This window comes from Ixodes scapularis, unplaced genomic scaffold, assembly GCF_016920785.2.
Source record: "Ixodes scapularis isolate PalLabHiFi unplaced genomic scaffold, ASM1692078v2 PGA_scaffold4__175_contigs__length_147842914, whole genome shotgun sequence".
NCBI lineage: Eukaryota > Metazoa > Arthropoda > Arachnida > Ixodida > Ixodidae > Ixodes > Ixodes scapularis.
In genome coordinates, this window is record NW_024609879.1 from 134,802,149 (window position 1) to 134,814,853 (window position 12,705).

General features: G+C 38.4%; 1 protein-coding gene across 1 annotated transcript in view; it reads left to right on the forward strand.

Annotated features, from left to right (window-relative positions):
• LOC115311462 (zinc metalloproteinase/disintegrin-like) overlaps window positions 1–12,705 on the forward strand; it is a 49,746-nt gene that overhangs the window by 10,408 nt on the left and 26,633 nt on the right. The window contains exons 4-9 of the mRNA XM_029970128.2: window positions 3,329–3,440; window positions 4,016–4,111; window positions 9,145–9,257; window positions 9,741–9,815; window positions 11,029–11,165; window positions 12,338–12,396. Of these exons, the coding sequence (XP_029825988.2) occupies window positions 3,329–3,440; window positions 4,016–4,111; window positions 9,145–9,257; window positions 9,741–9,815; window positions 11,029–11,165; window positions 12,338–12,396 (592 nt within the window). The remainder of the gene's footprint in view (window positions 1–3,328; window positions 3,441–4,015; window positions 4,112–9,144; window positions 9,258–9,740; window positions 9,816–11,028; window positions 11,166–12,337; window positions 12,397–12,705) is intronic.

A 12,705-nucleotide genomic window follows, 5' to 3' on the forward strand; every position in this document is an offset into this window, starting at 1 on the left:
TCGGCCGGCGCTCCCTCGACACGGCGCACGCCACCTGTCGGCAGGGAGTCTTTTTACGCGAGCATAGTCTGCGGAGTGGCGGCATAAATTTGCCAAAACAAATTTTTTTTAACGAGAAAAATTAATTTTTTTTTATTTTTTATCTGTAATTTGCTATTACTTGCTAACATGCCTGTAGTAACTTGCTGGCCGATAAGTTGAGAAACCGATTTTCCGGGTTGTCTAAAGTGCCTTAAAGCGGTAGTTTACATGGTGTACTATAGCGAGCGAAAATTTTCAGCACCGGCGTACTTAACCATCTCTTAAAGGGACACTGCAACTAAATTTCGACGCTTATTTCTTGATGTATTCGTGTTCAAGGGAGCATTATCAGATCAGACTCACCAATCTCTTGTTGAACAAGACACGAAAAATAATTTTAACACGAATTAAACGATTAGCAAAGAGAACCTAGTGAATGTCGCTAACACCTCGTATGTAATGCCCGTCAATAATCCGCGACAACGTTCCTTGGAAATGCAGTGGAGAGGAGGAGAGCCCGCGCACAGGCTTTATTCAGCTCTGAAAATCGGAGAGAGAACGCGTGCCTCACACTGCATTGCCAAGAAACGTTGTCGCCGAGTATAGAAACCTTGACAGGTTGTGACGATGACTGTCTCGCCTCCTGCCACGACGAGAGACGGAGGAACTCCCTTCTTCCCGAGACTCTCTTTTGTGTGCCTCAAAAGTCGCTTGGGTCGCTCTATATTCTAGAGGGACAAAAGCGACTTCTGAGAAAAACTGCGCCGAGGCTGACCGCGAGAGGATATCCTAGCCGTTCCAGCCACCGAAGCGGCCGAAGCACGCCAGCGATTGGGCCACCGCAACTAACCCTAAAGCTGCTTTTCTACGAATTTTGAGTGACGGGTTCCGCTTCGGTGGCTGGAACGGCTAGGACATCCTCTCGTCGTCAGCCTCGCCACAGTGTTTTTCGTTCCGAGACAATCTACGTCACGATTGCGGCAGCTGTCATGTGCTCTCCGCTGGCTGCTCTCCAAGCGCTTGCCAGAATGGGCCGTTTATAACGAAAAATACAGCCGTCCAGGCTCAAAATACAAACGTGCCATTGTCATTTACGGATATCGTGGATCATATCCAGCCTCTTCGTGGACACGACTGGAATATTTTAAAATTCGTTGAAGTATCTTTTTAAAACGTGGCTCGATATGTGCGATAAATGAAGAGGAAAAAAACCGTGCAAACCTAAACATTCGTCGCTGACGCAGACATGTAAACCAAGCCTAGAGTCAGGTGTGGTGATCTCAAGGCTCGTTCACGCAATTGTGGCTTCTTAAGACCGTGTGCATTGAAACCTATTAAAATCCCTTAGAGGACGAAAGAATACACTGGCGCAATCTATCGAATAGCCGTGGAACACATGGTGCTGCCGTATATCTTCTATTTCGTTTTGCACACCATTCTTTCTTTCTTGGCTTAAAACACTTCTGTTAATGTTATAAACGGCCATTTCTCATAGGAAGTACGAATATTTGACCTCGGAAATACCGGAGGACCTTCGCTGTAATGAAATGCTGCTCCAGGGTCCCGCCATAGATGGTGCCAGCCTGTCAGTGTGTTCTCTCGTCGAAAGAGGTTTTAATATGTTTTAAGGTACTCGTTCTTAAGGCGTCGCAAGCGTGTGGATGGGCCCTTGACGAGAGGTGCTGCGATGTAATTAAAATCAGGAAGTGGACGACGCAGGTGAACAACAGTTGGGCAGGAGACTTGAACAAATCATTTGCCTTAATGTTTTTACTACCACCATATCAGTCACCCTAAAGGGCCGACCTACAGAATCAATTCCTCCTCGCACTCCTTTCTCACACCCTAAAAAATTGATTCGTTGGGCTACTTTCTGCAGAGAGTAGGAGGTCTCCCCTCTTTCTCGAATGAAAAAGGTAGAATTGATAGAAAGCTTTTAGACTCCTCCTCAGGTTCTAGATTGTGCGAATAATATTTTCAGCTCGATAGAGAACCTATCTCATAACATTTTACAATCGATGCGAACCGCCGGAAAAAGCATTGTCCGATGTTGAATTATTTACAAATATTATTCTCATTTTTACAAGACCGAAACTAGATTTCGAACTTTCCCTACCAAAATCCACCTTTTTTGCATTTGTGAGAGAACTACGTACATGGCTTATTTTATGCTTCTTATTTTATATAATATCAGTGTATATAATCGCGCTGTGCTACGTCGTTATTAAAAATATTCCATGTATCAATGTTTTTTTTTAATTTTCTAGTTTGTTTTTAGAAGTTTTTCGGATAGCAAATGACAGTGATGATGTTCCTACATGTGAGACTCTTCTCTTTCTTTTCTTTGTCTTCTTGTTCACATGTGGTGTGTTTTAAAGAAGTCGCACAAGAGAGTAAGCCGTGAGCCAGCGCTGTGTCTGTGTCCCTCTTCTACTTGTCCTTGTGTGTCTGTGTTTTTTGCGCCGTTTTCATGACCTGTTCACTATCCTGTTCACTTATATCCATTTCTGGTTGGTGAGCGAATCAACACCAAATGCGGTACGCTTAATTTAGTATTCAAAGAGTCACACAGCTCGCTCAAACAAGTAGTACGATGACTAGTTTTCTCTCACAGGTGGCACATTTTCATTTGAACTTGTCATACAATAGAATTATCGGGAGAAGCAATGTTGCTAGTAAAACATTATTGTTGCTAACACGCTATATCTCCGTAAAACACAAAAAGATCAATATTGTTTAAGTGCAAACTAGATAATTCTTTATGCACCAAATTACACTCTTTAAATGTAATTATTTTTTACTTGTTGGAATACCACTCTGTTACATGCTGTGCCGTTCGTTCTTTGGAAGAGTTAAATTTTAACTTTCACAAAATACTTTTTATTAAACTCAATTATTTTTTTTAATATTCAGTCTAACATTAAAGGTGAAAAAGCCGTAAGCTTGCATTTCCGCGTAAAAACACAAACAATTTTACCAGTCAGTGAAAAAAGTGAACGCAAACGTAACACATATAAAAACAAAACTGTAAATAAAGTTCTAATAAAGACTCTTTGTGGTCATAAACTAAATATTTATTCACGAACTCTTGGGTTATTACTATAGTTTTCATGACTAAACTCCTCTACATTTCAGAGAATCCTGTACTCGTCTTGATGACGGGTTTGTGCTCTGTAATGCTGCTTTCCTTTTAATGTTTATGTATTGTCAAATTTATTTGTTTTCAAATTTGCAGTTTTTACATAGCGAAGGTCACAAGTAGTGTGTGGCTAAAATAAAAAAAATAAAAACAGCTTATATATTTTAGGAAGGAATCATTGGGGATCGACTGAGAATATCATCCACAAATACTGCCGAACGCAATGCAGCAGGACATCTGGCTCATAGAATATTTGAAATCGAGAGACAATCTTCAGAAGGTATTAAGTTTCTAACGACTTTTTGTTGGCTGGTACGGCATTCATAAATGTAAAGCACAATTTTTCGCATTTAGTAATAACTTGAGGATGATATCATTCAAGGTATTTCCTGTTTTCAATTTTTACAAAACGCGATCTCATACCACAAAAAAAGTTTCAAGTAAGCCTCAACATTTCATAGCTATTCATAAAAGATGTAGCACATTCACAATGCAAAGGTGTCGCACTCCACCGTGGTTAGTTTATTATACTTTATTATGGTCTCGTTCACTAACACATCAATATTTATATAATTATTCTGCAATATTCATATAGGTACAATATATAACAAAATATATATATTTATGTTCAAACTTCAGTGATGGGACAAATCGTAAAGTTATTCAAGCAATTGTAATTAGTTCGAGTCAGACAGAAAAAAAAAAGAATAGTGCTACTCTCTCAATAAAATACTAAATGTGCCTAAAAGTTTGTTTGGTACAACCATCCAATGTTTTGCTTTACACTGAAAGACTGAAAGGTAATACCCAGTTCATCTCAGAAGTTTAATTTTATGAACTTTGAATTAACTGCAGGAAATGACATATCGCCACAGCCACCAAATGCGCACCTTCTATCAACCGGTGCTTCAAAGAACTTTGATGTAACAGCAATGGAGCGAGCCCAAAGTGGTAAATCAGTACTGAATTCACATAGCATGTTTGTCAAGATTTTCTTAAATATTTAAGCAGACACTTTTTCAATAAAAGCAAAATGAAATCGCCAGTGTATGCAAAATTAATAGTAAAATAGCTCGCATCACGTACACAATTTTTCACCTCAGCGCCTTTTAAGTTTTAGTACACGTATTCGGAATAATAAACAAAAAATAAGAGTGTGATAAAATCGCATAAACCTGACGGCCTTCAAATATTATTTATGTTGAAAATACGTGTTGGAAGCTCGTATATGTTTGGTAAAAAGTCTGACAGCTCTATATCTTTCATGTGCGTTTGTTTAAAAAGGCAGTTATTCACGTTGTAATGTTCAATTTTTGATTTTCACGTGCTTACTTTCAACCTGAGGGCTTTTGCGGTAAAACGCGAAACATGGGATACATATTCATACAGTGTCATAAATATTGATTCCCAACAGCACATATAATGTGTTGATAGGGATCGATGCTCAATCTCACTGAATCGATGCCTGTTTTTGAGGATCAGTATTTGATTTTTGTTATTTTTCACGTGAATGATAGTCCTCCATAAAACAATGACATGAATTCCCTGAGTGTTATCGAAAGCTACCTGTGAACGTTTTGGGTTTTAGCGTCTCTTGGAAAAAAATGTGCGTTAAAATTTCCACTCCTTATCTCAATTCAGGCGAGCTTCAATCAATCAATCAATCAATAAACCAATCATTTTTTTCTTGTGGTAACCAACAGCTCGAAAGCCTACTGGGTTAAGCACACACATTTGAAATACACAATAAATAAGACGCGTAAACTCTTAAAGCTCAAACTGCAAATACGTATATAAAATATGACCTTAGAGAGTTGTGTGAAATATGCAAGCACACAAGCATGTGCATATACATATTAAAACAGGCAAACAAATTCGTTCTACAAAAGACAGGTTTGTACTGATAATATCGATGCCAGGAAATTGGGTGTTTAAAACATGTTGGATACGCAAAACCGCTGATGCACCCTGAATGGGGTCTGGGTTAAATACTGCGAGATATGTAGAGTTCGTTCTAAGCGGAATGCGAAAGTGAACAAAGGTAAGGAGAACAGGACTGTCTATTGCCTTATGAAATAACCTTCGCAAAAAATGAACATCTCTACTAGACCTTCTGTTCTTAAGGTGCACAATGTTAGCGTGGCTAAAATCGAGATATATTCACAAAAAACATTTTCTACCAAAATGTATGTTGTACATAACGCGTACAAATCGCTTTTAAATATGTTCTATACTTTCACTTGCTGATATGGTCATGGAGTTCCCCACAACAAATGCAAATTTTAGTTTCGAACGCACATGGGAACTTTATAGTCTCCAAAGACAGGAATGTGTGCTAAATGCTCTAGTTAAATGAGGAATTCCCACCGTACGTAAAGATTGGCTAATAAGGGAGTTTACTTGAGAAGGAAAAAAGGGTTTGTTATCCACAGGCACTTTCTAGGTCCCGTAACTTTTTGGTCCGACTGGAAGTTTTATTTTCTAAAACGTGTACATACGATTAATGGCTGCTTTTTCTTGAAAGGAACATGACTTTCGTTTTGTATGGATTTAAAAAAAGAGGGATAGAACTGCACTACTCTAGCACTGAACAAATATCGTCCTGCAGCAAAGTACACTCAGAGATGGAGGTGACCTGCCGAAACAAGTTCACTTCATCTGCAAACTTAAGCACTTCAGAGCTTCTTACAGGCGACGCCAAATCATTTATAAAAGCAAGGAACAGCAAAGGTTCAAGGTTCGAACCCTGGGGCACTTCAGACATAAAAATTAAATGACGAAACAAGAAGCCAGGTATCCTTACACAGTTCTGTCTTTTAGAAAGATAACTCCTGAACTAGGTATTCTATTCAAGACTGAGGCCATAGTCCCTTAGTCTGAGCAGTAACCGTTCTTGATTGACTTTATCCGTGGCCTTGGGCATATGCCGATATATTATGTCTACTTGACCCCGACTCTGAACAACTGGCAAAGCAAGATAAAAAAAATGTGCGCTAATAATTCTCAACAGATCTGCCTGTTTCTAAACCATGACGTACAGGAACAAACTTTATTTTAAAATAGTGATTTAAACGATTGTACAACACCTTCTCAAACACATTTGAAAGTACATTGATAAAGAGATAAATTATCTGGAAAGATAGCGCCCTCTATTGATAAGTGAGCACTTTTTCAAGAACAGGAGCAAAGCATTCGACACACCCTTCTCCCAGAAAGTTGGGAATACCATCTGAACGTGTGAATAGCTTAAAATTATGTTTCCGAATAGCTACAATCAATTCTTGAACCATAATACAAGTAAAAGGTAAATAATCATCGAAATTAATGTTGCATGTCACGGCAAAGGAGTTGTTACATTGGAAAAGCATGAACTGAAATGATGCGAAAAAACAACCCACAAGCGAATTTGGGAGACATTTTGGATAGCTGACACGTTGCACAGAGTTGTATTCCTAGACTTTTAATAATTGGATTTTTCACATAGCGCCAAAATTCTTTAATCTTCTGTTTAATTCACGCTCCACCAGTCTGCGGCAGTAATACTCATCTCTAGCGAGCAGCGTTTTTGTTATATCTTGACATATGTTTTATTTTTCATACCATCAGCCCAGTCGCGTTTTTTATATAATCTATGATAATGTAATTTTAATCTTAAGTAATATTGTAATTTTTTGTGAAAACCAGTTAGGGTTCTTTTTGGACGATTGTGAAACTGAGGAAGGGACAAATTCATGACAACACTTAAAACCGCTGTGAAACTATCCACTATTGAATCTACATCAGAGTATTGTAAGACATCAGTCTGATTGTAATGCTTAAAATATTTGTATAAACCAAAGTGATCGACAGAGTTGTATGCGTACCGAAGTGTGTGCACCAGAAGAAAACCAATACATCAAAAAGAGAAAAAAAAACGAGACTGTACGTGAAGGGTGATAAGCGTCGACAGTAAGCAGCGGGTCGTCCACCCGACTCGCTTCCGAAATAGGAATGTTACATAGAACCAGGTCCAAAATATTGCCGGGAAAGTTTGCGACCATAATGTATAGCGTAAAATCGTTGAAATCTATAAAGCCGAACAAACAATAGGCTTTTTGACGTGTGCAGGAGCTTTTTCTGTTAATGCGAGCGGAAATCCAGCCAATTTTCCGTGCACCAAAATCGCCGTATAGCTGCACGCGATATCTTGTCACGTCAATTTCGTTTTCAAGAAAACTAAAGTTGCCGTCAAAGTGAGCAGCATCTGAAGCGGGGGAAGAATATTATGCTTCAAATATAAAGTTAAACCCTTCACCAGGCGGTATCTCGACCCAGTCGATTCTTGACACGTCACAAACTCATTTCGCCTATGAGCATTCAGTGACTCTTTGCCAGCTGTTAGCCCACCACCTCCATATTTTATTCCAAAAGTATATTCACGATCTCTACGAAAGACTGTATAGGAAGATGTAATGTATTCATTATTTGCAATGTCGTCATGAAGTCCAGTTTCTGACAATATGACAATAATATATTCAGTACCTACTAAGACGTAAAATCATCCGATTTCGTTTTGAGATCACTGAAATAAAATAACTAAAAAATAATTAACCTACAATTAAAATAACTGCGTAATTTTTTTAAGATAGATCGCGACTTGAAACAATAAATTACAGTATTAAACATGCACGTAATGACACATAAATGAGAAAAGCAGAATTTGCGCAAATCGTAATCAGTATTTGTTCTTTATCCTTCCTGGAGACCACACATATATTGACCTCCGCCTGTTTCTGAAGGTCAATTTAGCGTTCTAGATTTTACCCGCTATGTCTGTACTAGTATAATGTTGTAAATAACTTGCATGTACAAATATAAATTTGGTGCACTTGCAGATAGGATATGATCATCTCAACTATGCTAGATGCATTTAAATTAAGAATAACCCACTTTTGAAAAGACAAGCTGTTTTAAATTTTATGCAGCAAACCAACACTCCATAGTTAATCCTCCCAAATAAGGGAATATATGTCCAAAGAACACCAGAGCCAATTGAATCACCAGGAAATCACGTTGAATATTTTAAATCGCCCGTGTTGAAACGAGCTGTCTCCCAAAGTGTTAGCTCCTCTTCCTGTTCTATACTGCACCTATAGTGTCGTATTATATTGCCATCTTTGTTCTAAAACTACCTTCTGGATTCAGCAAACAAATTATTGCTGCACCAGTTATGTACACTTTTATCAACATTAATACTATGGGCTATTTACCGTACTCAAAGTGGGGGATGTGGTACGTTTATATTACAGTATTTTCCAATCTATGAGTCACGTTTGTTTTTTTAGATTTTCTTCACGCGCCTTATATAACGGTGCGACGTTTATGTCATTTTTACATGTCTCAAATGTGCAAGATGTAGGCCCACGTAAAATTACGCTTTCTGTTCGATTGGTCGGCCAGAATATTGAAACTGACTCTAGCGTTTGCGTATATCGCGACCACAATACACATATGCGCGTCTAGTGACAATGCAGTTTCGCTGCGTCAATCGTACAAAAGTGCAACATATATACCAACTTTTTCGTGAAAAGGTCCATTTATACAAGGATGCGACTCATGCAATGGTTAACATATAGACACAAGTAACTGTGTTTTGCGTTCGTTTATATAGCGGCAAGCTAGTCTCCAATGGGAGACTGGTCTCTCCGGTGTAGATGATAAATTTGGCTATTGCTCTACGACAGCAATAGCCTGAGGTCCTTGACATGCATCAGTGAGTAGTGATACACGACAGCACGCCGGTACAGTGCTCATCCACATCAAAACGGACAGGGGCGAGGATTGAACACAGGATTCCTGTGTTTGTTGCGGTAGCTCTCGGTTAATATGCTCCAAACTGCGGTCAGCTCACTCCATCATTAAACTCCCTGACTTATAGAAAGAAAAATGTGCTAATTATAAGAAGTAAGCTACAGCAACATTTTTTTTAAATGCCTTTTATACAGGGACCAAGGTCATAATTACACCAGAGGTTCACCTCCTAATCGACTCGAAGCTTACAAAACAATTTAATAACACAGAAAGTATCGCCAGCTATTATGCTATATTCGCTGCCTTTGTAAGTATTCGCTACAGTTTTGCGACTTTTTAGAGCGTATAATAAATGGAGCTTGGATTGCCCAATCACGAAATGGAGGCGCACTGCCATACAATTTTGTTCGCTCTGAGTTCGTTTGATTGGTACTGTTCATGGGAATGAAAAATGACAGTTTGTTCATAAGGGATTATTGCATGACCATTAAGTCTACACCTTCGGTTGGTTCAGAATATTGGGTATAATATCAGTCATTGCTAGTTGTACACACTAAAGTTATACACAGAGAAGCGCATAAGCACTGGTCTATTATTATTATTTTAGAGAAGCGAGTTGAGTATTTAGAGTAAAACCTCTAGTGGGTCCGTGCAGATCAACGAGAATATATTTTAGTTAGGTTATTTTGAAAACTTGATAAAAATGTAACATTTTAGTAGAGTAGTTATGTCATAAATGAATAAAGAAGTAAATAAATAAATTAAATATACGTGTGTCGTACTATTACAGGTGAATTTAAAATTTAAAACTCTGGAAGAACCGCTTGACGTACAGCTTGTCATTGCAAAAATTACGACCTATACGGTGAGTGAAGCGACATTTCTTTTCACGACCTGAAACATTTCTGCAGGTTTAGGATTGCTCATGACATGTTTCAGACGAAGTGCAGCTTCTATTCTGAAGCTTTATTCACAATTTCTGCCCCTTTTGTTTTGTCGATTTCTGTCATAATACATACATATAGCTTTTGTCGTGTTTAGTTGGTTGTTCCTTTGTGAAGGTGGGAATTTATAAGGTCTCGCTAGGCAAATATTGAAGAGCTAAAAGACTGAGCAAAACTATCTGTCAAAAATGATGAATTGAGGAACTGGGCATGATGATTGTAAACCTCTTTATATTGAAGCCAACAGCATAGTGCAATATAGGTGCGTGACAAGAACTGTACGTAATAAGGATGTGAACATTGAGCAAAATACCGAATTAGAAAATGCAACGATCACAATGTGAAGGTGATTTTTATCAATTCTTACTCCTGGGATGTACTCCATTATGTCCCTGAAAGAGAAATTCTGTACAGTTCTGTGTGAAGGGTAAGGAAGAAAAAACCTTGGAGGACGCTTAAGCTTCACCTTTAACACTGGAGCGCGATAGCGTTACCTGGCCCCGATCGCATCGCCTTCTCATTCACCGTGCAAGCGCACCTTGCGTGACCTAGTCAATATTGTGGCTCGCAACCCAAGGGTCGTTGATTCGAATACCACTCAAATTTTTTTAATTTTTTTTTATGTGAATGCATTACTTTATAAAGTGAAATTATTTTAGAGATGCGGTGATCTTTAATCCACATTAAATGCCACGTTTTTCAATGCTTTCATTCCACATGTGACGTCACATTTCGCATGAGTGTAGTGGGTTGTTTAAAATTCTCGCGCGACGTCATAGGGCTGTGACGTCATAACCCTAGCGACCAACCGGAATTTTCGCGTCACGCCACCGACGCCGGATTTTCTGTCACGCCAGCGATGCCAGCTTTTCTGCGACACGAGCTCACTAACGCTATTGCGTTAAAAATGACAAATAAATATCCCGTTTGGCTATTTTGCGTCAATTTTTGGAACATAAAGCAATTTGGTTGGTTGACACAACTAGCTGGTCTTCCGTAAAGGTAGTTTTTTGTGCACATTAACGATCTAAGCGATACATTTTTGAAGACACTATTAGCCGTACAGCACGCGCCATACGCTCCGCTTGAAATATAAATGATGAATTGATATACATCTGATCACAACCATTTCAGGAAACAAGCGAAACGTTCGTTAAGAAGGCACCAAAAAATGAAAACGTAATACTGACAGACAGCCTAGCCGAATTAAAGAACTTTATCACAACAAGAAGCGAATTTAAAACTGATGACCTCGTGATATTACTAACTGGGTATGTACTCAACCTGCAAAGCTCTTAAAACTATTCCATAGTGGGTCGAACGACAAACTCTCCACACTAATCTAGCATGAACTATGCCTTTGCTACTGCATAAGAAATTTCTGCTCAAGTTCTACTGATCTCAAAGCCCAAAATTAGTATTTGCTGGCACTGCTCACCAGAAACTTGTGTCAAACGTCTAGATACCGTACCCTTCTACTGCATTAACTGGTACTCCGGCATAACTAGAATGAATAATATTTATATTCCCTCTTGTAGGCTACCCTTGTCCTTTCTTAGATTCTACTTGTTCTATGCCGTAGCAAAATGAATTAATGTTCATAGAAGGAGCCTCCCGTTACGTAGAATATGTTGCAACAATACGGTTCATGCAAAAAAGAAAACACTGAAATCTAGAAGGTTTTTTGCGCCTAAGCGCAAAGTGCCAATCGATTTAACTTTGACGCAACCCACAGATTATAAAACTTGCAAAATACAGAGTACGTGAGAATCATAGCAAACGAATGTTTCTTCTACTTCGGGGGAAATAATATTCACAAAACCTGTTTATGGTGGTGTCTATTCTTCCGATTTCTTGCACCCAATGAAGAGAAAAAATGTATTTTAAAATGTAATACCTTTCTGACACATTAGCTACATGTTATGTTTTTATATCTACAAACATAAATGTTTGTTTTTATTTGTAATTTATTTTATTAACATGAACTGCATTGCATACTGAGTAGTTCAAATTCGCTCAATACATAGTGTACTGCAACAATGTCCAAGCTACTGTCACGAGCTCGTGGATTTGTGAAGCGTCTCACATGCACGCGAGCGCGTGAAAATAAATTGAGTTCTTGACAACCCTATATGAAAATATGTTATTTAAAGCCTTATAAATGCAGCCTAAAGTTCCAAAAGTTACATCGTAATATATGAACCAAACAAAACTGCCGTCATCATAACCCTTGAAATATAAACTTGCAGCAGCTAATTGGTGTGTTGGGCTAGTTCGTTTATTACGCACTAAACGCGCCATAAAACAGGGACAGATTAAAGACGACAACATAATGAACTTGGTGGAATAAAACTAAGCGTCATATTGCATGAGGTACATATTAAACACTATTTTAGGAATTTTAAGTTGTTTTGCGTTTTGGCTTAGGGTATATTTTTTGCAGACACGACATTGCGTTTTATAACTCAGTGAGCCAGAAAGTGGTATCTGAATGGACATCAGGTACGTATCTTGCACAAGAGTAAACATCTCTCTAACAGAAATAACAATGAACGTTAATACTTAAAAAATCCCCAGACATAAGAAACAAGGGGCAAACACAACGAAATCTCAGAACTCAGCTGCGAAACTTATTCACAGAAGCAGCCTCTTATATAGACGGAACTCACCCCGTCTTGAAAATGACAGCCGTCAACCCAACAAACAAGAAAAGTAGGATGAATCATCACTCGAAAAAGGTAACCCAGCCCAATCAAAAAAGGTTACACATTATACAGATAGGTTTTTAGCCATTTATGAAAACGACATCCG